The sequence below is a fragment of the Anastrepha ludens genome, chromosome 4 (genome assembly GCF_028408465.1).
Source record: "Anastrepha ludens isolate Willacy chromosome 4, idAnaLude1.1, whole genome shotgun sequence".
Taxonomy (NCBI): Eukaryota; Metazoa; Arthropoda; class Insecta; order Diptera; family Tephritidae; genus Anastrepha; species Anastrepha ludens.
The window spans coordinates 24,046,230-24,068,024 of record NC_071500.1 but is presented as its reverse complement, the minus strand read 5'-3'; the positions used below and the strand labels follow the sequence as shown (position 1 = coordinate 24,068,024).

General features: G+C 38.0%; 5 protein-coding genes across 9 annotated transcripts in view; 2 read left to right on the top strand and 3 right to left on the bottom strand.

Moving 5' to 3' along the window:
- The window catches only part of LOC128860877 (gamma-glutamyl hydrolase A), a 49,296-nt gene extending 43,898 nt beyond the window's left edge, over positions 1-5,398 (bottom strand). Inside the window, exon 1 of the mRNA XM_054098663.1 lies at positions 5,065-5,398. The gene's annotated coding sequence lies outside the window, so the exon portion shown is untranslated. The remainder of the gene's footprint in view (positions 1-5,064) is intronic.
- Positions 5,399-5,531: 133 nt separating this feature from the next.
- Positions 5,532-6,707, bottom strand: LOC128860879 (iron-sulfur cluster co-chaperone protein HscB). Its single transcript, XM_054098667.1, has 3 exons — positions 6,245-6,707; positions 6,067-6,179; positions 5,532-5,939 (listed from the first exon to the last, which is right to left on the bottom strand). Exons 1-3 carry the CDS (start codon positions 6,566-6,568, stop codon positions 5,552-5,554), a joined length of 825 nt encoding a protein of 274 aa, XP_053954642.1. The 5' UTR covers positions 6,569-6,707; the 3' UTR covers positions 5,532-5,551.
- A 740-nt stretch (positions 6,708-7,447) lies between these two features.
- Positions 7,448-13,452, top strand: LOC128860876 (uncharacterized). Its single transcript, XM_054098662.1, has 4 exons — positions 7,448-7,761; positions 8,587-9,055; positions 9,113-9,801; positions 11,284-13,452. The coding sequence occupies exons 1-4, from the start codon at positions 7,546-7,548 to the stop codon at positions 12,145-12,147; spliced, it is 2,238 nt and encodes a 745-aa protein (XP_053954637.1). The 5' UTR covers positions 7,448-7,545; the 3' UTR covers positions 12,148-13,452.
- Positions 7,795-8,559, top strand: LOC128860652 (uncharacterized; the record flags this gene model as incomplete). The annotated part of the gene is made up of 1 exon (XM_054098298.1): positions 7,795-8,559. A coding segment is annotated over one exon (645 nt), but the record flags the coding sequence as incomplete, so codon positions are not given.
- A 5,132-nt stretch (positions 13,453-18,584) lies between the features above and the next one.
- The window catches only part of LOC128860872 (uncharacterized), a 55,586-nt gene continuing 52,375 nt past the window's right edge, over positions 18,585-21,795 (bottom strand). For all 5 annotated transcript variants that reach the window (XM_054098652.1, XM_054098651.1, XM_054098654.1 and 2 more), the window contains exon 6: positions 18,585-19,922. In XM_054098652.1, the coding sequence (XP_053954627.1) occupies positions 18,681-19,922 (1,242 nt within the window). In that variant the 3' untranslated portion in view covers positions 18,585-18,680. The remainder of the gene's footprint in view (positions 19,923-21,795) is intronic.

Sequence of the window (21,795 nt, the reverse complement as noted above, 5' to 3'; positions counted from 1 at the left end):
AAGCCTCCTTGAGTAGCCCATTGGTTTCGGTACTCGTTTTGTTTAGCTTTACACAAAATTTGATCGAATAACGTTGCTCGAACGATCGCTGCATTTTCACCACTGCAAAATCCTAACACACTTTTAAAACAGCTTTCACGCGAGGAGCGATGTTGACTATCCCGCTGTTGCCAGCGAACTGGGACCGGTTTCTAGTGGAAGGGGAAGGTCCAACGATCATTTTTCCCCACCAGCCGATTCGGTTGATCGCTTGGCAGACGCTCCGCGCGGGAAGGCTCATTATTTTTCAATCAAACCCTGTAATTATTTAGTACACCGAGGAATCGAACCAGCTCTTTAGGTGGGAGCAATTGTAGGCCTTTCTCCTCTAGCAGATACGAGCCCGGGATTCTGTGTCTCTTGTGGCATAAAAGTATGTCTTCTCGTTTCCTTTGAGAACCGATTGATTTGATTAATTGATTAATTTTTACTTTCTCGAACCCTCTTTTGGATATAATTTCCACTGTTTCCATTATGACCAAGAGTTCCGCATGGAAAATCATGGTATCTGCACTTAGTGTTAGGGATTTGTGTGCTCTAGGCCCCACTATTCCTACTCATTAGATCGTTTTGAAACCATCTGTGTACAATTTTTGTAAGGCATCCTTTAGCCATGTTGGGTTCGTGTTCCACTCTTCCCTAGACGGGAAGATAACTTGGTATCTCTTTATAAAATTGAGTACGGCTTCCGTGTGGGCATTCGCCAGGGTTACGCTTACTGCATGTTGAACTCTGTTCAAGATATTGAGGTGTCCAGTAAGGTCTACTGGTTTCAGTTTTTCTTTCAAAGAGAGTGCTTGCATAGTAGCTTCCTCCTGTATTGCTAAATGTAGCGGTGGTAAATTTAAAAGTGCTTCCATGCCAGCAGTTGGGGTAGTCCTCATGGCCCCGAAGATAATTCCTAGATATTTAACCTATTCCTTTAAAGATACGTCTATTCATTTATTCTCAGGGTGGATATATTTAGAACCCTTTTCCTGGTAAATGGGATAATAGTGGTTTTGGAAGAGTTGATTGATAATCCCTCTTTTGTACACCACACCCAGGTTATATTTAAGGCATCCTGCATTAAGTCCTTTATGGTCCTTTCGTGGTTGCCTTTAATTATTACAGATATGTCATCTGCATACCCTATTGCTTTACACCCTTTATTGTTAAGGGTTTGTACCAAATCGTCAGCCAATATGGGCCAAAGCAATGGCGATAGTACCCCTTCTTGTGGACATCCTTTCGCGGCTGTAACATTTAGGGTAACTTGCCCCCGAGAGGCTGTGATTATCCTTAGGTTTAGCATGTTGCTTACCCATTTAACAATTGTTGGATCGGCTCCCCTATTGGAGAGTGCCAGTTCTATTGCTTGAAAGTTCACGTTATCAAAAGCTCCCTCAATGTCCATAAAAGCACAGAGGGTCATTTTCTTTAGGTCAAGGGCCTTTTCTATATCGCGAACAATTGTGTGTAGTGCTGTAACCGTGGATTTCCCTTTTTTATATGCAAATTCCAGTTTATGGAGTGGCGTTATCGAGATCGACGGTAGTAATCTATCATCTTTACATTCAATTAGTTTTGCGCTCATAATGGCAAAGATAAATTTGCATTACTAACAATTAAAGACGATACTAAGGTTTCACGAAAATCAAATGGAGATTTTTGCTTATCCAAAAATTTTCTCGTGGAGGGTTCAATAATAACTCGTATTAAGAGGCCAGAATAGCTCATTTTGAATCCCGCCCTGAAAATAAATCGTTGAGACTTTCGGAGATTCCAAAAATGGAAAGCGCATTGATCAAAAGGTTCATAAATCAAGAATTTAGCAATCACATCTCATATGCTCAAGGAAAACGCCAAGCTACACATGCCAAAATCTAATAAAAATCGGATGGCTACCACTCTAGCAATGGGGACTGATTCAGTTAACACATTTTTGTAAAAACCAAACGAAAATATTTCCTCTCTAGATTTGAGAAAGGAACAGATATACAAGCCTATTATTAATTCCGTTGGAGAGCCCGAAAGGGCAATGGCGTAAAAATGCTATTATCATATTCGACAACGACACGAAATTCTCCCGCATTTTCGAAATTACTGAAATCGGTATTATTGATTTCGAATGAGAGTTTTTCGTGACAAATTTATACGAATGCTTTACTTCGTCGGGGAAGGCATAAAATAAATGAAAATTATAGAAATATATTGTTAAATTATTCAAATGTGTAAGCAAAATATTTATTGGTAATAGTGTATTTAATCAAATTATTCAATAGGACTCGACCATCCACACACCACGGTTAATGGGAGAGGTTGATTAATATGCTGACGGCAGAGCCATAATGAATTGAAATTTATTTACGTATACTTATGAAAAAGAAGCGTTGAGGCTACCAATCTCTGCTAGAAATCGAAGAGTTCTTACTGCGAGGCCTAGTGGTGTTACTAAACATGTATGGCCCCCGACCATATCAAATACGTATTTAAACGCACATTTGTTTAATCGGAAGTAGAATAAAAAATTGTATATTCGATATTATTTTTTTTAACTCAAATTGAAGGGATTACAAGCATCCCTTAACATTTTGCGCTCTACAGGTAAGCATTTTTTTGTCTAGCTTCCTCTTCTGCCAATCAAACTGCTGCAAAAATGGAATCCATTTTAGATTTAAATTTCGTTTTTTTAATTAAATATGTAGATACATAGATATATGTATAATTAGCGCTTACACCCCTTTTGAGTGTTTGCCGAGCTCCTCCTCCTATTTGTGGTGTGCATCTTGATGTTGTTCCACAAATGAAGCGATCTACAATTTTAAGGCGGCTTCGAACAGCAGATATTTTTTATGACGGGCTTCTTCATTGCAGAAATATACTCGGAGGTTTGCCATTGCCTGCCGAGGAGCGACCGCTAATTCGAAGTTCGCAGCATTTATTCGAACTTAGTTCAAGTGATTGAAACTCTATCTACGAAAACGTTGCCATTTCTGCCGAATTCGGGAGTTCGTGCGTACTACATAATAGCACTAATACATAGAATGTCGATGAATCCGGGGGAAGCTTTCTCTATAGAACTCGTATGTGCTCAAAAAAACCTCGGCAAAGGGACATAAACTCAGTAAAGAAAGAGTAAATTTTCTGGCTTATACGAAACAATAAATTTAATCGTTAAAGGGGAAATCACTGAATCCACGTTGTTTCATTTGCTTGAGATGTTCTGAAAATTACCTTTTATTATTATTTATTATTGTTTGGCGTGGAAAAAATAGGAGAATCTCTGCAAAGCATGAGCTCAATATGCTTTTTGGTTAATGCTAATTGATATGTCTTCAATTCGGTCATCATTTCAAAAACTGCTCGAAAAATCATCCAACAGTGTGGTGCTCAGTACGAAGAAAGACACTGCAGTAAAGGACTACATACTATATTAAGCATTCAATAATTGCTTTCATTGAGCGGAGCAAAGCAATGATTCTTAAGGTGTTTTATGACTCTACAAAGACTCAGAAGGAGTTTAGCACTGAATAGGAGATTTTGCCTAAACCGAAAAAAACAATTTTGATTTCTTTTTTTCTACAGGGACCGGCATTTGAAGTGTAACCAACTTCAGATAGTTCGCGCGGGCATCAGCTGTCTGTTAGTTGGCTAAATGACAGTCCAGAGTATTGTTTACAAGTGCGCGGAGGAAGTCCCGGAGTAAACGAGAAAAAGAACATCGATAATGGATTTCAAACGTAAAAGGGTGATTGCATTATATTTAGCAGGAAAATCACAACCAGCGATTGTTTGTGAGTTTGAGCTCCATAAAGCAAATAAACCTTTTGTTTATCGCACCATTACTCGGAGGTCATGGAGGTGGTCATCAAAGGACTGCAACGTCACGTGAAATGGTTCAAAAAGTGAAGAAGCGACTCGAGCGAAATCCCCGACGAAGTGCCAATCAAAATATGAAAATCTGAAAATATCTGACCTTAACATCCACTGCATACTGAAAAATAATCTCAAAGTCAAGCATTACAAGATCCAAAAGGCGCCTGATCTCACACTAAAGCAGCAGCCACAAGAAGGAATTGCTTCGCTTGGCCGAAAGCGGCCAATTTCCGAACATTGTGTTTTCGGACGAGAAAATTTTTCAAATTGAGCAATTCGTAAACTCCCGTTCATACGAGAATTTGAGTCATCGATTCACCACAAGCAGGCAGCACCCGTCATAGGTAATGGTTTCCATCGCTGTGACCGCAGATGGACGCTCTCCAATCGTTTTCATCGAGCCTGGCGTCAAGGTAAATGCAAAATATAATCGGGAAAGTATTCAGGAGGATGCTTGGAAACCGTGGGCAGACAAACATTTCGGTGGCAGACCATGGACCTTTTAACAGGACTCGGCACCGTCTCACAAAACTCGAGTGAACCAAAAATGGCTAAAAAACAACGTTCCGATCTTCATAACGTCCACACAATGGCTTTCAAATTCACCAGACGCGAGTCCGGTGGATTATTTTCTTTTTGCCTTTTGGGAGAGCAAGGTCCGAACTAAACGATTATCCAGTCTCGAGGCGCTGAAAAAAGCCATTGTCCGAGAGTGGACCCAAAATATATACCTGCAAGTCACATTCGGTCAGCTTGCGATTCGTTTATGTACCGTCTCAAGGCCGTAGTCAAGGCAAAAGGTGGTCATATCGAAAGGTCAATTGATTCTTAATTTTGTATTATTTTCATTTCGAAGGTAGAAAACAACGATGTCTAATGAAATCACACAAATATTTCTCGAGGCATGTTCATGTAATGGTATGATTGAACGCTTAAAGTTCAACGCTTCGTAAGTTTAGACTTTTGAATGAATATCCCCACTATGCTTGTCGTACTATCATAAATCTCTAGTTGGCTAATTGTTTTCATTGATGATTGGCAACTCTGCTTCGAACACAACAACTTCTGTTTAACGTAGATGGGAATTTCTTGAGAATTGATAATTCACATAATTGTTTACCTAGAATAAAGATTTTCTTTGATGTATGTACGTATGTATGTATGTACCTTGTGAAACGCTTGCAAAAATATATTTGTTTAACGCTAAAATTGTTCTTTACACATTTAAGTACTTTCACAGTTTCCAAAACACTTGTTATGAGTTTCAACTAAATCGCCGTCCAATTTGCTGTTATGCACTGAACAGCTGATCGCTGTTGATTGTTGTTGTTAGAGAGTTTTGATTGCAAATGTAAATTCATCTCCAAAAAAAGCATGCGAAATCGTTCACTCTAATGTTAACGAAAAAAGTAGTAAGTGTGCGATATCAAAAGAATACATTTGCACACACTTCAATGGGTATATCTCTCATATGATATGAGAAAAAAGCAATCGTTAGCAATCCATGATGTTGCAAATTAAACGAATATATACTTGTCTTAACGTGTCCCGAATTATTTATTGAACTACATACTTATATTTGTTTGTACTTGAGAATAATTGATAATAGAATATTTTAAAAGAAATGTGTCAAATCATATAGTAACATTTAGGCTCAACCGCCCATTAGTTTTTGAATTTTATTCTTAATACTTTTCTGAACACTGAGCAAATATTTCATTTTAACCAACAGCGACTTTACCTCGTTCAGTGCATTCGATTCAAACTTGCTACTTAATTCAGTGGCACTCTCGTTTAATTCCTGTACAATGCCTTCGTTTAAGCGTTGCAGTTCCTCGCTGGTATTCGCCTCTTCGACTTCCTCGTTGCGCTCCATCATTTCCATGAGAAACTCCTTGTCCAAGGCACTATTATCCTGTGGCATCTGCAATCCTTGCAACTTCAATATATATTGGCCACGCTCTACTGGAGCCGACAGCGTTTTGTAGGCTCTATTGATTAGAGCACTCCAGTCAGCAGAGTTGTTTTGTTCACGTGATGTCCTAAAAAATATAATATATAATATATGATTGTTCATTGTTTAAACTTACTTTATAGGAATGCTTAAGTTACTCTGGCATATATGTACATAGTTACCGCCAAAAGCAGTGGCACTTTTATTATGCTTACTTATTGCTAAATTTATCCGGATGTACTAATGTCTGCAGCTGACGAAATCGTCGCGTTAGTTCTTGTTCATTCAAAGAAAAACTCCTCGGAAAACTTAGTAAATCAAAATAATTCTGAAATTCGTTAATTGTAGAATTATGAATATTCCAACTGATATATCTACTGTTTTGTAACTTACCACGTCCATGTCTACATCCTGCAAATACCCGCAAGACAAGCACAACATATATTTTTTACGGCCACTCTTCTTGCAGTTCCAGCATGCGATGTCAGCTAGCTTATTACTGGCTGCTGGCGCATATTTGCGCACTTGCTGGGTCACCATGTGTGTTACTGTGCCAGCAGATGCGCTAGTGGTTGTTGCTTTTACAACAGGTTCTTGCTTGACCGAAGCTGGCTTTGGCACAATACAAAAGTTTGTCAGACTTGGAAGGCGCGCACAGTCTCCAGCATTGTTCAACTCTAAACGAATGGTGTGCAGATATCTTGCAAAGCGACGCATCTCGCAGGGCTAAGTGGATGGAAACCACCTTCGAAAGATTGTACACACCTATTATATGGATGTGAACAAATATAAATTTGCCTCTTATCGAATTTACGTAAGTAATACTGTTCTTATATTTACAAATGAAACGAAAGGCAGAACAAAACAAAAACTAATAAAATGACATTCGAAAGGGAAGAAGAGCATATTGCCAGATAGCAGCACATGAAATGATGTTCATATATCGAAAACTATCGAATAGATGCTCGTTTTGTATTTCTTTATTTAACTAATTGCCTTCTTCATTGAAATATTAAAGAAACTGTTGACGAACGTTCTCCGTTTTTATATATCCGAAACAGTGTGACCGGCTCAATGTTCTATTTGCAGCACTTTTGGCATTCGGAATTTAACACCCCTGACTTTCATTTCTCGATCTAAATATAATTTGCGCGCTCAAAGGTCATACAACTTTTCAAAGCCGAGCAAAACAAGTACAACAAGCAAAGTCAGCCTGCATTGGAACAACATCTTCGTTGTAAATATACTGTTACGAATTTTCTTACGTTAAATTTCAAATAATTCTCTTATATTGTAATAATTCCTCTGAGCGTGATTGTTAAATGAAAGTCAGAAATTAATGGCAACACCACCGGCTTTCCTTTATTTCCAACGTTTTGCTGATTTTCTTTACATGTACGCGCTCGTCTTAAGACTGAATCACTCTATTACTTTTCGTTTATTCTCTTACAAAGTCGGCGTCTAAATGAATACCCTATGCTCATGCACCTCTGCTTATAAACATGTGCTTAATAACTATCGTAATTTTTAGATCTGGCAGCTCGTACCTTTGGCGAGTTCTGTTGTTGATCAGCTTACTAAACCCTGTCTCTGCGATGTAGACATCTGTTACCTATGACCTTTGTTTTCGTCTAACTCATTTAACAATAGACCCAGAAAGCGTGCTCTGTCTAGCCATCTGCTGTAGGCAGCAGATGTTTTTGTTTTGGTATCTCATTCGTTCGCTATTGTTGTCAGTCGATTCGCGAAACTTCAGTGTTCAAAGCAATACAATATTTCATTTTGTCGGTAACTCTATTGGCGTCGCGTCACATTTTTTTTTTTTTGTATTTTATGTATACAAAAAGTTCGCATGTGAAACGCGCATATTGTTTGCAAATTTAGAACAAAAAAGTAAAGTAAAAATAAGTGTAAGTTAAATATTCGGTAATTTCAATTTATAAACAGTAGTAAAACTGGAGAACTATGTGGAACTGAGTAGGCGGCTTTCGTGGCTGCTACGCCATGGGGCTGTTAGAGAAGGTTTGCCTATTGATCCAGGCGGATTTGTGGCTGTAGACGCAATACTTAAACATCCGAAATACTCCCACGATTTCAGTTTAGAGCGATTAAAACATATTGTCGCCAAGGATAGAAAGCAACGCTACACACTGAACCAAAGCGGTAGTGGAATATATAAAATACGGGCTAATCAGGGGCATTCAATGGTTGAAGTGCAAGACTCTCAGTGTTTGCAGCGCATTCAGAATGCTGATGAAGTGAAAGTAGCTGCACATGGAACGTACTATCGGCATTGGCCGCAAATATTGGAAGAAGGACTTCGACCAATGGGTCGCCTACATGTTCACTTTGCCATGTTCGATGACATCCGCAAGTCTGAGCGTTTGAATAGTCCAAAAAGTGGCTTTCGCAGAGATTGCGAGTTATTGATCTACTTAGATGTTCGCAAAGTTATGGATAATGGTGGAATGGAGTTATATCGTTCATCAAACAATGTCATACTGTGTGCGGGTAGCAATGGTTGCATACCAAAAGAATATTTCCTCAAAGTTGTGGACCGTCGTACTGGAAAAATGTTGACATTTTAGTGGCAAAATTACATTTATTTTGTTGTTCAGCTGCAGGATTTATGAATCATGGCTGAGTTGTAACTTATTATATATTGTATTGTTATATAATGTTTTATTAATAAACTAGTGCAAACAATTCTTTATTTCTTTTATTGAATTTTGCAGATGGCGCGTATACCGGAATTATCGGTAAACTCTGATCCTCAATATATAAACGCCAATGACGGCAAAGTAGAGGATAGTATAGCCGAACAAAAATCTCGAACTGTGCAGTGCACCATTTGTTCAAAAAAATTTTATGACCTGAAGGAGAGCTTGAGGCATGAACTTCTGCAACATGGATCCAACAAAACAAAGCGCCCGCAAAAGGGCTTACGTAATAAGCTCAAATCAATTGTTGACAATATGGAGATAAATACGGAAGATTCACTTCACCACCAATTACTGGACGACTTACACGAATGTGAGCCAGGTCGAGAACTCTCAATTATTTTAAAACACCATCGTATGAATGACGAAAACCTGCGACTTGTATATGAGCGCATACATAATTGCTTACAGAAAGAGATACAGTCATTGAGGCTACTAAAGATACATCCTTTTGGATCCCTTGTTAGCGGATTAGCATTGCGTGGTAAATGCATAAAATGCCAAATTTTTAATTTTTAATATCTATATTTTCTATTCACAGATAGTGATATCGATCTGTTTATTCAATGCGAACAACGAATCGGCGATAGAGTAACTGACCTTCAATATATAATGTTCAATCGAATCAATAATATTTTACATCGTAGTAATTGTTTCAGTGAAGTTATTCCTATACGACAGGCTCGTGTACCCATTATCAAATGTAAGCACACTCCAACTGGCTTTAGTCTGGATATAAATTTATCTTGCCCCAGTAGTGTACAGAATACAAACTTCCTGCGCGACCTCTTGAAATTGGATACGCGCATTATGGAATTAACAGTGTTCCTCAAAGTCTGGGCAAAGCAGTTGCAATTGATAGGACGTGGTAACATGTCAAGTTACTGTTTTATTACGCTGATAATATTTTATTTGCAACAACCGCAATCTGGTCGACCGGCAGTGTTGCCCTCAATTAAGAAGCTACAAGAAAATATACCTGCAGTCATGATAGGAGGTGTGAATTACGCTTTTGAGCTGGATGAGAGTGCTCTATCACTGCCCGTTGAACTGACCACCTCAAATCTTATACATGGATTTTTTAAATTTTATAGCAACTTTCAATTTGAAAGGGTGTTAATAGTTCCCTATTTAGGGGAGGCGATACCTGAAGACCAATTCAAAAATGATCCAGCTTGTCACGACCGGCTACGCGCCTTTGGCATATTAAAGGCCAATCCGACAGTTCAGGTAAGTAATAATATTTACAAAACATTCGAAGCCACATACAAGCAAAACTCATATGTATGTACATGTAAAGATGGCGTATTGGGTAGGATTATACTCAATTAAAATACTGGTATGGCTCGCGGTTGCGTAGTTTCACTCTTATGGAGAAATATCTCAACTAATTTTGTGCCCAAAGTCGGCAAGGCGTCACACTAGTCTGAGCCTTAGCAGCTTGCTTTGTACTCTATGCACTGGAGATATTTTTTAATATTTAATCTACATAAATAAAAATGGATGATTGAGACGGTCCAGAAACGAATCGCAAGCTGCCCGAATGTGACTTGCAGGTATTTTGGCCCATTCGGGGACAATGGCTGTTTTCAGCGCCTCGAGACTTGTGAATCTTTTAGTACGGACCTGGCTCTCTACAATGGCTCAAAGAGAATAATTCGTCGGATTCGCGTGTGGTGAATTTGAGAGCCATTGTGTGGACGTCATGAAGTTGGGAACATTATTTTTAGCCATTCTTGGCTCACTCGAGCTTTGTGAGACGGTGCCGAGTCCTGTTGAAACGTCCATGGTCTGCCACCGAAATGTTTGTCTCTCCACGTCTTCAAAGCAAAGAATACACTCCCGATAATATTTCGAATTTACCTTGACTCCAGGCTGACGATGAAAACAATTGGAGAGCCCCCATCTGCGGTTACAGCAACCCAAACCATTACCTGTGGTGGATGCTGCCTCCTGGTGTCCAATCGATGACTCAAATTCTCGTATGAACGGTCGGTCAAATAAACCCTATCGTTTTGGGAGTTTACGAATTGCTCAATTTGAAACAATTTTCTCGTCAGAAAACACAATGTTCGAAAATTTACCGCTTCAGGCCAAACGAAGCAACTCCTTGTTGCTGCTTTGGTGTGAGATCATGCGCCTTTTGGATCTTGTAAGACTTGACTTTGAGGTAATTTTTCAGTATGCGGCGGATGCTACGATCAAATATTTTCAGTTCTTGCGCAATTTGATTGGCACTTCGTCGGGGATTTCGCTCAAATCGCTTCTTCAGTTTTTGAACCATTTCACGTGACGTTGCAGTCCTTTGATGACCACCTCCATGACCTCCGAACGAGTAATGGTGGGATAAACAAAAACTTTATTTACTTTAAGCTGTTCGAGCTCACAAACAATTGATGGTTGTGTTTTTCCGGCGAAATATAGTGCCATCACACTTTTACGTTTGAAATCCATTACTGGTTTCCTTTTTTCGCATTTACTCTCGGCAAAATGCTGCCGCGCAATTGTTAACAATACCCTGGACTGTCGTACTATCCAAGCCAAAATTTATTTAAAAAGAAAATTAATTAATTAATTAATTTAATATATGGAAAATAACAATAAATTATTATTTTACAATAAAAAAAAGGAGCACTAGCTGCCAGGGCTTATTATTATTATTATTATTATTATTACACTATGGCTCTCTAACAATATTTTTTCTTCTTATAGGCTAACCGCTGTGTGTGTGTGCAGGACCCTTTTTCACTTAACCACAATATTGGAAAATCGGTCGTAGCGACACATTTGGAATATTTTCGCGAATGCATAAGACATGCATACTTTATTTACGAAGATAAAAGCATATCTACAGATGCTCAACTATACGAGGAACTACTATATGGCATTATAGGGCGTATTGGACAAGCTTCTAATATTAACATCACTGCCACTAATAAAAACCCAAACAAGAAAACTGCGGTAATTGGTGGCGTCAACCTTTTCAATGTCCCTCTTCCTACAGAACTGAATAATCATTTTATACCTTCACGCGCTGATTTACGCGCCATTGCTGCGCTTTTCCAGAATGTTGATGAAAAATCGCTTCATGAATTATGGATTAAATATTACCTCGAAGCCATGACGGAAATCATAACAGATATCTACTGTTTGGACTTGCAATCAGAACCACCCATTCACAGTAATAAACATCAGCGATTGGAGCAAACAGATCGCACTTACACTTGGCTATTAAGTGGTTCAGTTGATCAATGGACCGGACGCTCACATCAGCGGCTACACGATAAAACTTTTATGGAATTTCAATTGGACCAAACTAAACAATTCGCTGCGACACGACGTCAAAATTCAATGTTTGCTGTGCAAATAAATGCCACCTTAACTATGAATATATATAAACCTAGTGCGATTGAATTCATTGTAACGCCGCGCCTTTCATACGGTGTGGGTATAACAAAGAAAAATCCTTTGTATAAGTTTTTTACAACGTTCAAATGTGGTATGCAGAGTTTTTGTTTAAAAGAGTGGTTACAAACGAAAGATACCAAAAATGTTAATTGCGGCAATGTTGATTAAATTTGCTCAAATTTGATTGAAAAATATTGAATTATTAGCTGTTTTTTACGCGTATTTGTGTATGCGTTAAGAACTTGTGTATGGAAAGTAGAAGCACAATTTTATATCAACTTTTTCATGGATGATAGGCAAATGCCTGTGAGCGTTTTTTCTTTTTTTCCGCAGCAGCACAGGTACATATAAGCGTAAAAAACACGACAATTATTTATGTATGTATGTACATATATAAAGCAAATAGTAGCTCACTAAGAATAGTTTACAAAATAAAAGTAGGAAATAATTGTAAAGAGGGTAGTCCAAACTTTGGTTACGTCTGTCATAGGATTGTTTCGCCAGTTGCTCGCAGGCTAATCGGCATAATCCTTGGCAAATTGTAATCGTTTACTTATATTTTTGTTCAATTTTTTTTTTGTTCGTTTATTTTATATTTTTATACTTTGATCGGAAGCCTTCAATCTGGTTTTAATGAACAGTTCTCGAATCTTTGATGTACAAGTATCCACGTCCAAAAAATGTTGTTTTCTTGACAGCGGAAGAGGTCACAAACAGATGTTTTTTTTAAGTAATGATTCAGCTTCTTTTGATTTGTCTCTCCGGTTTCTGGCGTTCGTGATATTTTGTTACGTTTTCAACCATTTTCTCTGAGCAAGCCGCATTCCGTTGGTTTCTCCTTGTTTCTCCCTGTTATATATATTTTAACGCAAAAGTTTTTTGTAGTCAATTACACAGATTTATTGATTTATTGTTGCACAAAATAAGCCGGCTTAGTGATAATCAAACTACAGTTGGTTCATCGCATGTTAAGTTCTTAAAAAAAAAATGAATAAAGTTATATCAGGAAATGCGTGGCTCTATTCTAACGCACATCACTGTACATGGATGTGTGCGACCATTTAAAGTTGACTTGACTGACTTAAATTAACTGTATACAATATATTACAATATATACTATTATTAGTACAATTATATATGTACACTTGTGTTTAATATAAGAGTGACCTCAACATAAAACAAAAAATTGTATTTATTTTCAAAAAAAAAATAAATCAACATAAAACAAAAAATTATATTATATTTATTGCAAAAAAAAAATTAAATTGTATTCAGTAATTCTTTTACCATAAATTATTCATTTCATGTAGTCTCTCCAAATGTATGGAAAAGAAAAAATGTATTCAGAAAAATAAGAAAAAAAATTTGGAATATGAAAAGTCAATAATTCACTGTTCAAAATAATAGGAGTGTAAGATAAGACTAGATAAAACAAATAATAAAACAATATTGAACTACGTAATTATTATTAGTTATTTGCCCCTAAACAAATAAATAAATAATTGGCGTGTACACTTCTGTTAGGTGTTTGGCGGGACTCCTCCTATTTGTGGTGTGTATCTGAATGTTGTTCCACAAATGGAGAGATCCACACTTTTATACCGACTCCAAACGGCAAATGGTTTTTATGAGGAGCTTTTTCATGGCAGAAATACACTCGGAAGTTTGCCATTGCCTGCCGAGGTGCGATCACTATTAGAAAAAACTTTTTCTATCATTTTGGTGTTTCATGCAAGGAGATTCGAACCTGGACACTCGCGCATAGTAGTTCTTTGCGTTAATTTCCCTAAGATTTAGATGATTTACCATGTGTTTTTATTACTTCTGCGCATATGCGTGGCATGGAATCGATAAGATCCCAACACGTTTTCAGTGGGATTTGCTTCCATACCTTCTGGACTGTATTCTATAGATCTGTGGGGTTTGATGGTCTCCGATCGGCAACGGTTTTAGCAATATAGCATGCTTAGTGTGTTTGTGAGAGGCATAAATAAGATAATAAGAAGTTTTGCGTGTTCGACGATTTTCTGCTATGGAAAAAAATGGATCAAAGAAGTGACATCAAATTTTGTGTAAAAAATGGAATTAAGTGCTCAAAAACACTTGAAATGTGGACAGCGGCATATTTACAAGTGGTACAAGCTTTTCACAGAAGGTCGAGAAAATGTGAATGACGACGCTCGCTCTAAATGCCCGAACAACCGTGAAGTGAAGAAAATTGTTATGGAGAATCGTCGAATCACAATTAGAGAAGTTGCTGATGTGGTCGGCATATCGGTTGGCTCATGCCACGCATTCTTTTCAGAAATTTTGGGCATGAAGCGTGTGGCAGCGCAGTTCGTTCCAAAATAGCTGAATTTTTACCAAAACCAACGTCGCATGAACATCGCTCTGAAATTATTGAATGACATCAACGATGATCCACATATGCTTAAAAGAGTCATAACTGAGGACTGGGTATATGGATATGACATCGCAACCAAAGCTCAATCGTCTCAATGAAAGAGTCTAGGTGATCCAAGACCAAAAAAGCGCACCGAGTTCGACCAAATGTCAGGGTTTTGCTCACTGTTTTCTTGGATTACCATGACGTAGTGCATCAGGAGTTATTACCACAAGATCGTACAGTAAATAAGGAGTATTACAGTGAAGTTATGCGCCGAAGCGCGTGAAGCAATACGAAAAAACACTCCCGGTATTGTGGAAAAAATTGATGCACTTGCTCACTCTTCTTTGCTTGTGAGAGATTATTTGGCCTAAAACAACACCGTTATCATGCCTCAGTCTTCATATTCACCAGACTTGGCCCCCTGCGTCTTTTCCCTGTTCCTAAGATTGGAAAGCCCCATGAAAAGATGGCGTTTTGCGATGATTGAGGAGATAAAGCCGAATCGCTGAGAAAGCTCAAAGACATACCAAAAAGTGCATATCAGAACTGCTTCGAGGATTGGAAAAAACGCTGCCACATGTGTATAATATCTGAGGGGGACTACTTTGAAGCAGATAAAATAGATAGAAGAAATAAATTTTCTTTGAGAAAAATTAAAATTCGCCTAATTTTTTGAACACACCTCGTATGTCGATCGTCTTCTCTGGTTGTTTTGCGTTTGCGACCACGTTTTTCGAATGTATCTTTAGACGGCAAAGCGTTTGCTGTCATTTGATCAGAACACCCGAGTATTTCCTTTACCTATATGTGTTTACAAAAAAAAACTGAGATTGTGTTGGTGATATACGAAAAAAATCAACCAATGACACTTCGTTGCCGTCTGAGCAACGACTGATTGGACGAGTGTGTGAATACATTTGAAATGATCGTGCGGAATTCGGCGGCCGAATCCCTGAGTGACGTAGGACCAAAGTTCTCCTAACAATTTTCTTCCTTTTCCATCTTTGAGTACAACCTATATGAAAATCGGAAGAGCTGATTTTTTCGTGTTCCTTTCTCATATAAAATTTGAATGTAATGTTGCATGAGCTAAAATTTGTTTTAAGCAAGCGAGTGCCTGAAACTGCCTCTTTTGTCGTGCTGTTGAGAGCCACTTTGAGAGAGTAATTTGTGTTTCTCAATAGCTCAAAGTTACCCAAAAAAGTCCGAACGAGCTTGTGAATACTGTCAAATGAAGTGGTCAACTGTTTTGTGCAAGAAGATGAGGAATTGAAAATAACTATAAGCAATGACAAATAACGTTAACGTTTTATTTCGGGCCATAAATATTTTTTTGTATTCCAGTGCTTCTCTATTTCGTTTTTACGCTCATTTGCCCGAAAATGAAAAAAAATTTTTAGTAGAATAACCCTCCGTTCAGCACCCGGTTTTGGCCAGACGTTTTTCGACTTTGGACGTGAGTTTAACATATTTCTATTATACTCGTAGTTAACGACTTGAGGTAGATTCCTAAAATTTCATTTTCTATTGATTTATGGATATAACCTTTTAAAAAGTATTCTCCACAGGACGAAAAAAAAATTAAAAAGTTGCACCTTCGGTTAAGTACCTCGGGTCTGGCTGGACTCCTATAAAAATGTGTGGAAATATAATGCATTTTGACTATTCTACCTGATTTTTTTTTTTACTTTTACATGGTAAATCTATATAAACAATTTTTTACGGTCATTTAGCTTACTTGCACATATATAAACCGGTTTTTGTTGTTGTTTCTTCGTCCTATTTTGTGTACTGGCTATATATTCTGTATATCAAGCAGGAAGAAATAATCGAGTCAATTGAAATACTTGACAGCGATGAAAAAATAGATAACGATTTATTGAATGAGTCAACAGCTGTGCCAGAACCAAGTGTTGACGATTAGTTTTTCCACTGCAGAGATGGATCAAGTGAAAGAAAGATGAGCCATCTGCGGCTATTCGTATTCGAAAACACAAAATTATGCGACTTCGCTCCGGACCAAGGCATCAAAACTCCGTTCGTATTGAGGTATTCAAGAAATTTTTTACACGCAATATTTCATTCATTAACATTTCGGAAATAAATCGATATGCACGTGAAGCCATTCAAAAATGGATTGAAGCAGATCCAGATGCATAGCAAAGAGCTTGAATTATTCTGACTAGCACTCTCCATCGTTCATTATACCAAAGATTGTGAAGGCGAAGCAAAAAAACCATCGCCCATTATTTATTATGATGCAAACAAAGCTGACGTCGATTGCATGGATCAAATGGTCACACATTTCACAGCAAAACGGCCAACAAGTCGATGAACCTTTGCTTTCTTTTGCAACATGCTGTACGTCATGGCATTGGCAGCGTTTTGTACTTGTAAGGAAGTTGATAGGCTCAGAAAATGTGATGCAAGACGAAATTTTTTGACGACTTTATCGAATACATTGGCCCTTGCAAACATCGAAAATCATATGAATAATCCAGCCGTTGTTTCTCAACAAATCAATTACTATCCGTGGGAGTATTGAAGTCCACCAACCAACCGGAGCCGATACATCCACGGCGAAGACAGATTGTCGTCTTTATCTAGAAGTAGCCGAAAAGTTTCATCGAAAAACTTATTTTTTTTGTATTGTATGCAAGAATCCAGTATGTTAACAGCACTCAAAAATTTCTTATTCATGTTTTGTGTGCCTTCCACCGAATCCATAAATAAATATCATTTCATATTTTAGCATAAATTTCATTGTAATCCACTTGTTTTTCTTCAACCTCCTTCGAAATGAGTCAAAATAAAGAACAAAACAAAAACAGTCCTCTTTTTCGCAAAACAAAATATTTTCTACTGTAGGTACCCCAATGCATGCCAAAACCAATAAAAAAGGTAAGAAATTAATTGTATAAACCTGTGATACTTGAAAATTAATTATAAATGTGGCGAATTTTCCACATATCCCCATGCATGTAAACAAACAGGGGTCTGGCCAGACCCGGGTGCCCAACCTAAGGTTCTAAAAAAGGTGTCAAACGGGTTAATGTTGGCGGTTAATGTTGGCATCAAGAGACCAGCTGATTTGTTTTTTCTGTCGCCGTGTACATTAGGATGTCAGCACAAAATGAAATGTCAAAAAGCAGTTTCAGTTGAATGTTCAACGCAGTTCGTCCTTTTCTTCTTTTCTTTTCTACTTTCTCTATCCAGACGCAAGTTTACTATTCTGGGTAAACAATTTTTTAATGAGTTGGATGATCTCAGTTCTACAGAAATCAGAGATATTCTTAAATTTTTAAAAATCACGCACTGGTTTTAGGAGAGATAGGTACAAGCTACCCATGCAACATCACTATGGGCTATGAGCCTAAGTGTGTCCCACAGGACAACCGCTTCAACCTAACCTAATTTTCTTTGGTCGTAACATTCTAATGTACAAAGCGTTATTGGTCTAGAGGCCCCACCTTGAATGACTTTCCTTTTCCCTTCCACCTACTATTATTCGTCATACTGATATGTCACGCTGAGCATAAAGAGTCCGGTAGGAGGTCGGACAAAAGCTACAGTTACTTGAAAACTTCATGATGCCACTGATGCCTCTTTGGAAGACAGCGAATTTTCCGCAGCTTGTATTGCGCTAGATGCAGGTTTCCAACTGGAATCTACTAATACAAATCAATAAAATTAATTTAGGTCTTAAATTACTATTGCGATTTCCTCTCAGACAATCTGAAAGACTAGCTTCTGGAGGACCAATTCATTTTAATTTATTTTAAATAAATACTTGTAATTTTTTTATTTTTTGCGATTCACAAATAATATCTGAATTTTGGAAATAAAACTACATATACTCACACATTTTTTCTTTTCATACAAAATAATTATTTATTATCTTAATTTAAAGTATTGACTACAAATCACAGTATTTTAGCATTTGTAAAAGTTTACATACATACGTAAATCTACGGATAGCATACATACCGCTAAAGCATTTCCATTGATATAATATATTTATTTTAATCGTAAATACTAAATATTATATATGTATGTATTTATTGTATATGTATGCGTGCATGTATATCGTTTTGTTTAAAACATTGTCGCATTTGTTTGTTAAGAGTAGTTTTGGCATGTACTTAGTACACAAATTTTAACTTATTTGCTAAATTAAATTGCTAGCTTGAATTTTTGAATAAAATGAAACTTAAAACGGTATTCACCTCCCACGCTGGAAGGCGGTCCACAATAATCACTTCGCTTTACTCGGTGTTCTATTTTTCGGCGCTGTAGTAGTGACCGCTTTGTGCTATGCGCAGGAGCAGTACTTCTTAACGAAACTATCCAACACACAATGCGAATCTTTGAAATACGAATTCAAGCGACTTATCTCACCTGTAAACTGAATACTCTCAGTATCTGGATTATACCGCAGAGTTACCTCAAAGTCTGCACTATTCGGTTTTGTAACTAAATGAAGCCGATAAACATCCAGTGCTGTGCCATTTATGTCTTTTGGTCGAAAAGCCTCATTTGAGCGATGCGCACTTATCACATTGCCGAGGTGCAAAGTGCGGCAGAGCGAAGTCAATGTGCCGTTGCGGAAGTTGCGCACGAGTTCATTTATATAGTTAACCGTTAGGTTACCCAGTTTTTGTACGATATTCGATTTTTTATTTACTTTGGTATAGGGAATACAAGTGCACCAGTGCTCTTCGATAGCCGCGTCGTTACAAGAGCGATCTAATGGTACCGGCGCTAAAAGCGTTTGACAACTCTTACAACCCTCAGCCGCACTTAGGACTCTTGCCTTGTCCTTATCGTCAATACGCTGAGACAAATTAAGGAAATGCTTGAGTGTCATATGCAGATCATATGGTGTGGTGAGACGATTTTTATTCACACTCAAAGCATTCACAAAACTTGGATATTTTTGTTTAAGATACGGCGGTAACCATATAAAGATGAATGGTAGACGTTCTTCCATATGACCGGAAGCTGTTGTACGGGCGGGTCCAAAACGAAGGCCGTGATCGCTGAAGAAAACGACTATCATGCGATCGAGTATGCCCAACTTTGCCAAACGCTCCAAATAGTTAAGCACTACAATATCCATCGATGAGGAATCACTCAGGTTGTTGTGACTAAAGGAATTCGCCCAAAATAAACCAAACAGCGGATCGTCTTTGAAACGTGTTGCGAATTCAATGGCGTAATCCAGCACAAATTGTGCCGATTGCTGATAGCCAAGACAGAAGGTGAGACCTGATTTTAAAGTTTTATATAAATGATGTTCTGCAGCGAGTTGGAATGGACGTAAATAGTAATCAACGGGTGGTTTCACGAAACCCACTTTATAATAGTTGAAAGTACTGATTTCTGCAGCATCTTCGCCATAGCCCGTGACATAGCCATGCTCGCGGAAAGCATTCCAGATAATGCTGCAATTGTCTAAGGCACCCAAGACCCTTGGAGGGCATTTCTCCACGGTATTGTATTTATTGTAACCAGCAAGTAAGGCCATAAAATTCGGAAATGTATTGTCATCTATCTGATAAAAAGAAAAAGCAATTAAAAATGAAATTATTTTAAGATAGCAATCTTTTACAAGAAATGAAATATTGGGTGTCCCTTTTTAAGTTCAAGTGTTCCTTTTTAAAGCAATTCGTGCATCAAGTTCGCAAAGTCCAGTCCTGTTTGTCGATTAGCTACGCAGAAAAGCTGGTTTAAAGCTTGAAGAAGCTGTCAGGCTATATTCGAAAACGTTGGAGCCTCCATGGCTTATTGAGTAATTGCCACTGGTAGTTTTGTTCATGCTTTTATGAAAAGAATTAAATTACGAGGTGTGTTCAAAAAGTATCGCGAATTTTGTGTTTTTTTTCAAAAAACGATTTATTTATTCATTAATAAATATTTTGTCCCCTTCAAAGTAATCCCCATGGGATATTATGCACCTGTGCCACCGTTTTTTCCAATCTTCGAAGCACTTCAAAAAACCGTTTTTTTATCTTGTTCACCTCCTCCTTCGATGCCGTCTTTATCTCGTCATTCGTAGCGCACCGTCGTTCTTTCATGGGCCTCTTCAGTTTCGGGAGCAAGAAAAAGTAACACGGCCTGTGGCATCATTAGTGTGTTATTTTTGCCCAAAACGTCGCGCACGAGCAATGATGTGTGAGCAGGGGCGTTATCGTGATGCAAGAGTCAATTTTTGTTCTTCCACAAATCCGGGTGTTACTGGCGGATGCTTCGCTCAAATTGCGCATAACTTGCGGGTAACATTACTTCTTTAGCGTTTTACCCTGTGGCAAGAACTCATGATGCACAACGCCCCTGCAATCGAAGAAAACGGTAATCAAAACTTTTACATTCGACCGAACTTGGAGCGCTTTTTTCGGTATTGGTTCGTGCGGCAGCTTCCATTGAGATGATTGAGCTTTGGTTTCCACGACATAATCATAAATTCAAGATTCGTCACCAGTTATGACCCTCTGAGCAAATTTGGGTCGTCGCGGACAGAGTCCAACATCTCATTAGCAATGTTCATGCGATGCTGCTTTTGGTCGAAATTGAGCTGTTTTGGTACGAATTTTGTGGCGACCCGTCTCATGCCCAAATCATTGAAAAAAATCTAATGGCACGAGCCAAACGATATGTCCAGGTCTTCAGCAACTAACGGTGATACGACGATTGGCCAATACCATTTTCTTCACTTCATCAATTTTTTCGTCTGTTGTTGAAGTGCTCGGTCGTCCGGCACGCTTTTAGTCGTTCACATCTTCTTGGCCTTCTGAGAACATTTTGTACCACCGATAAACGGTGCTTTGGTCCAAAGTAGCTTCTCCGTATGACACAGTCAACATTCGGAATGCATCTGCGCACTTAATTTCGTTTTTCACACAAAATTTGATTCCGGTTTGATCCATCTTTTTGAATAGATAAACATCGAAGACGAGCCGAAACAAGTGCAAGCAAAGTAGCTGCCAACAATTAACTGAACACTCAAAATGGCGGAACTCCTCGGTATGAGTGAGAGACATAAGTGCCAACATATCACCACAAAAAAATCGAAATTCGAATATACGTAACCTGCGAAAATTCCAAATTCGCAATACTTTTTGAACACAACTCGTATATCTTTTCTACTTCATGAACAATCGCGGTTCCTATTTTCTGACACAGACTGTATACCTAATTTAACTGCACCAACCCAAAACAGATGTTTAATAAGCCATTGTAAGAGATTCAGTTCAGGAGGAATCCATTTCGGAAGCACGTACATGTCATCTTCTATTCAAAAAACGAGGTTGTGAAATTAGGCTTTGATATTACTTCGAAAATTTATTCTTAAAAATAGTTTTTTGTTTTTCTACATAATGCGCATTATCTAAGCAGGAAATACAACAAAAGGAAACATTAATTTGGCA

Coding starts and splice junctions, on each gene's coding strand:
- LOC128860879 (XM_054098667.1), bottom strand. CDS start 6,568: ATGCGTCGCTTTGCAAGATATCTGCACACCATTCGTTTAGAGTTGAAC. Junction 6,180..6,244: donor AGGATGTAGACATGGACGTG/GTAAGTTACAAA, acceptor AACGAATTTCAG/AATTATTTTGATTTACTAAG. Junction 5,940..6,066: donor CCGGATAAATTTAGCAATAA/GTAAGCATAATA, acceptor TATATTTTTTAG/GACATCACGTGAACAAAACA.
- LOC128860876 (XM_054098662.1), top strand. CDS start 7,546: ATGTTTTTGTTTTGGTATCTCATTCGTTCGCTATTGTTGTCAGTCGAT. Junction 7,762..8,586: donor AAAGTAAAGTAAAAATAAGT/GTAAGTTAAATA, acceptor TGAATTTTGCAG/ATGGCGCGTATACCGGAATT. Junction 9,802..11,283: donor AGGCCAATCCGACAGTTCAG/GTAAGTAATAAT, acceptor TTCTTCTTATAG/GCTAACCGCTGTGTGTGTGT.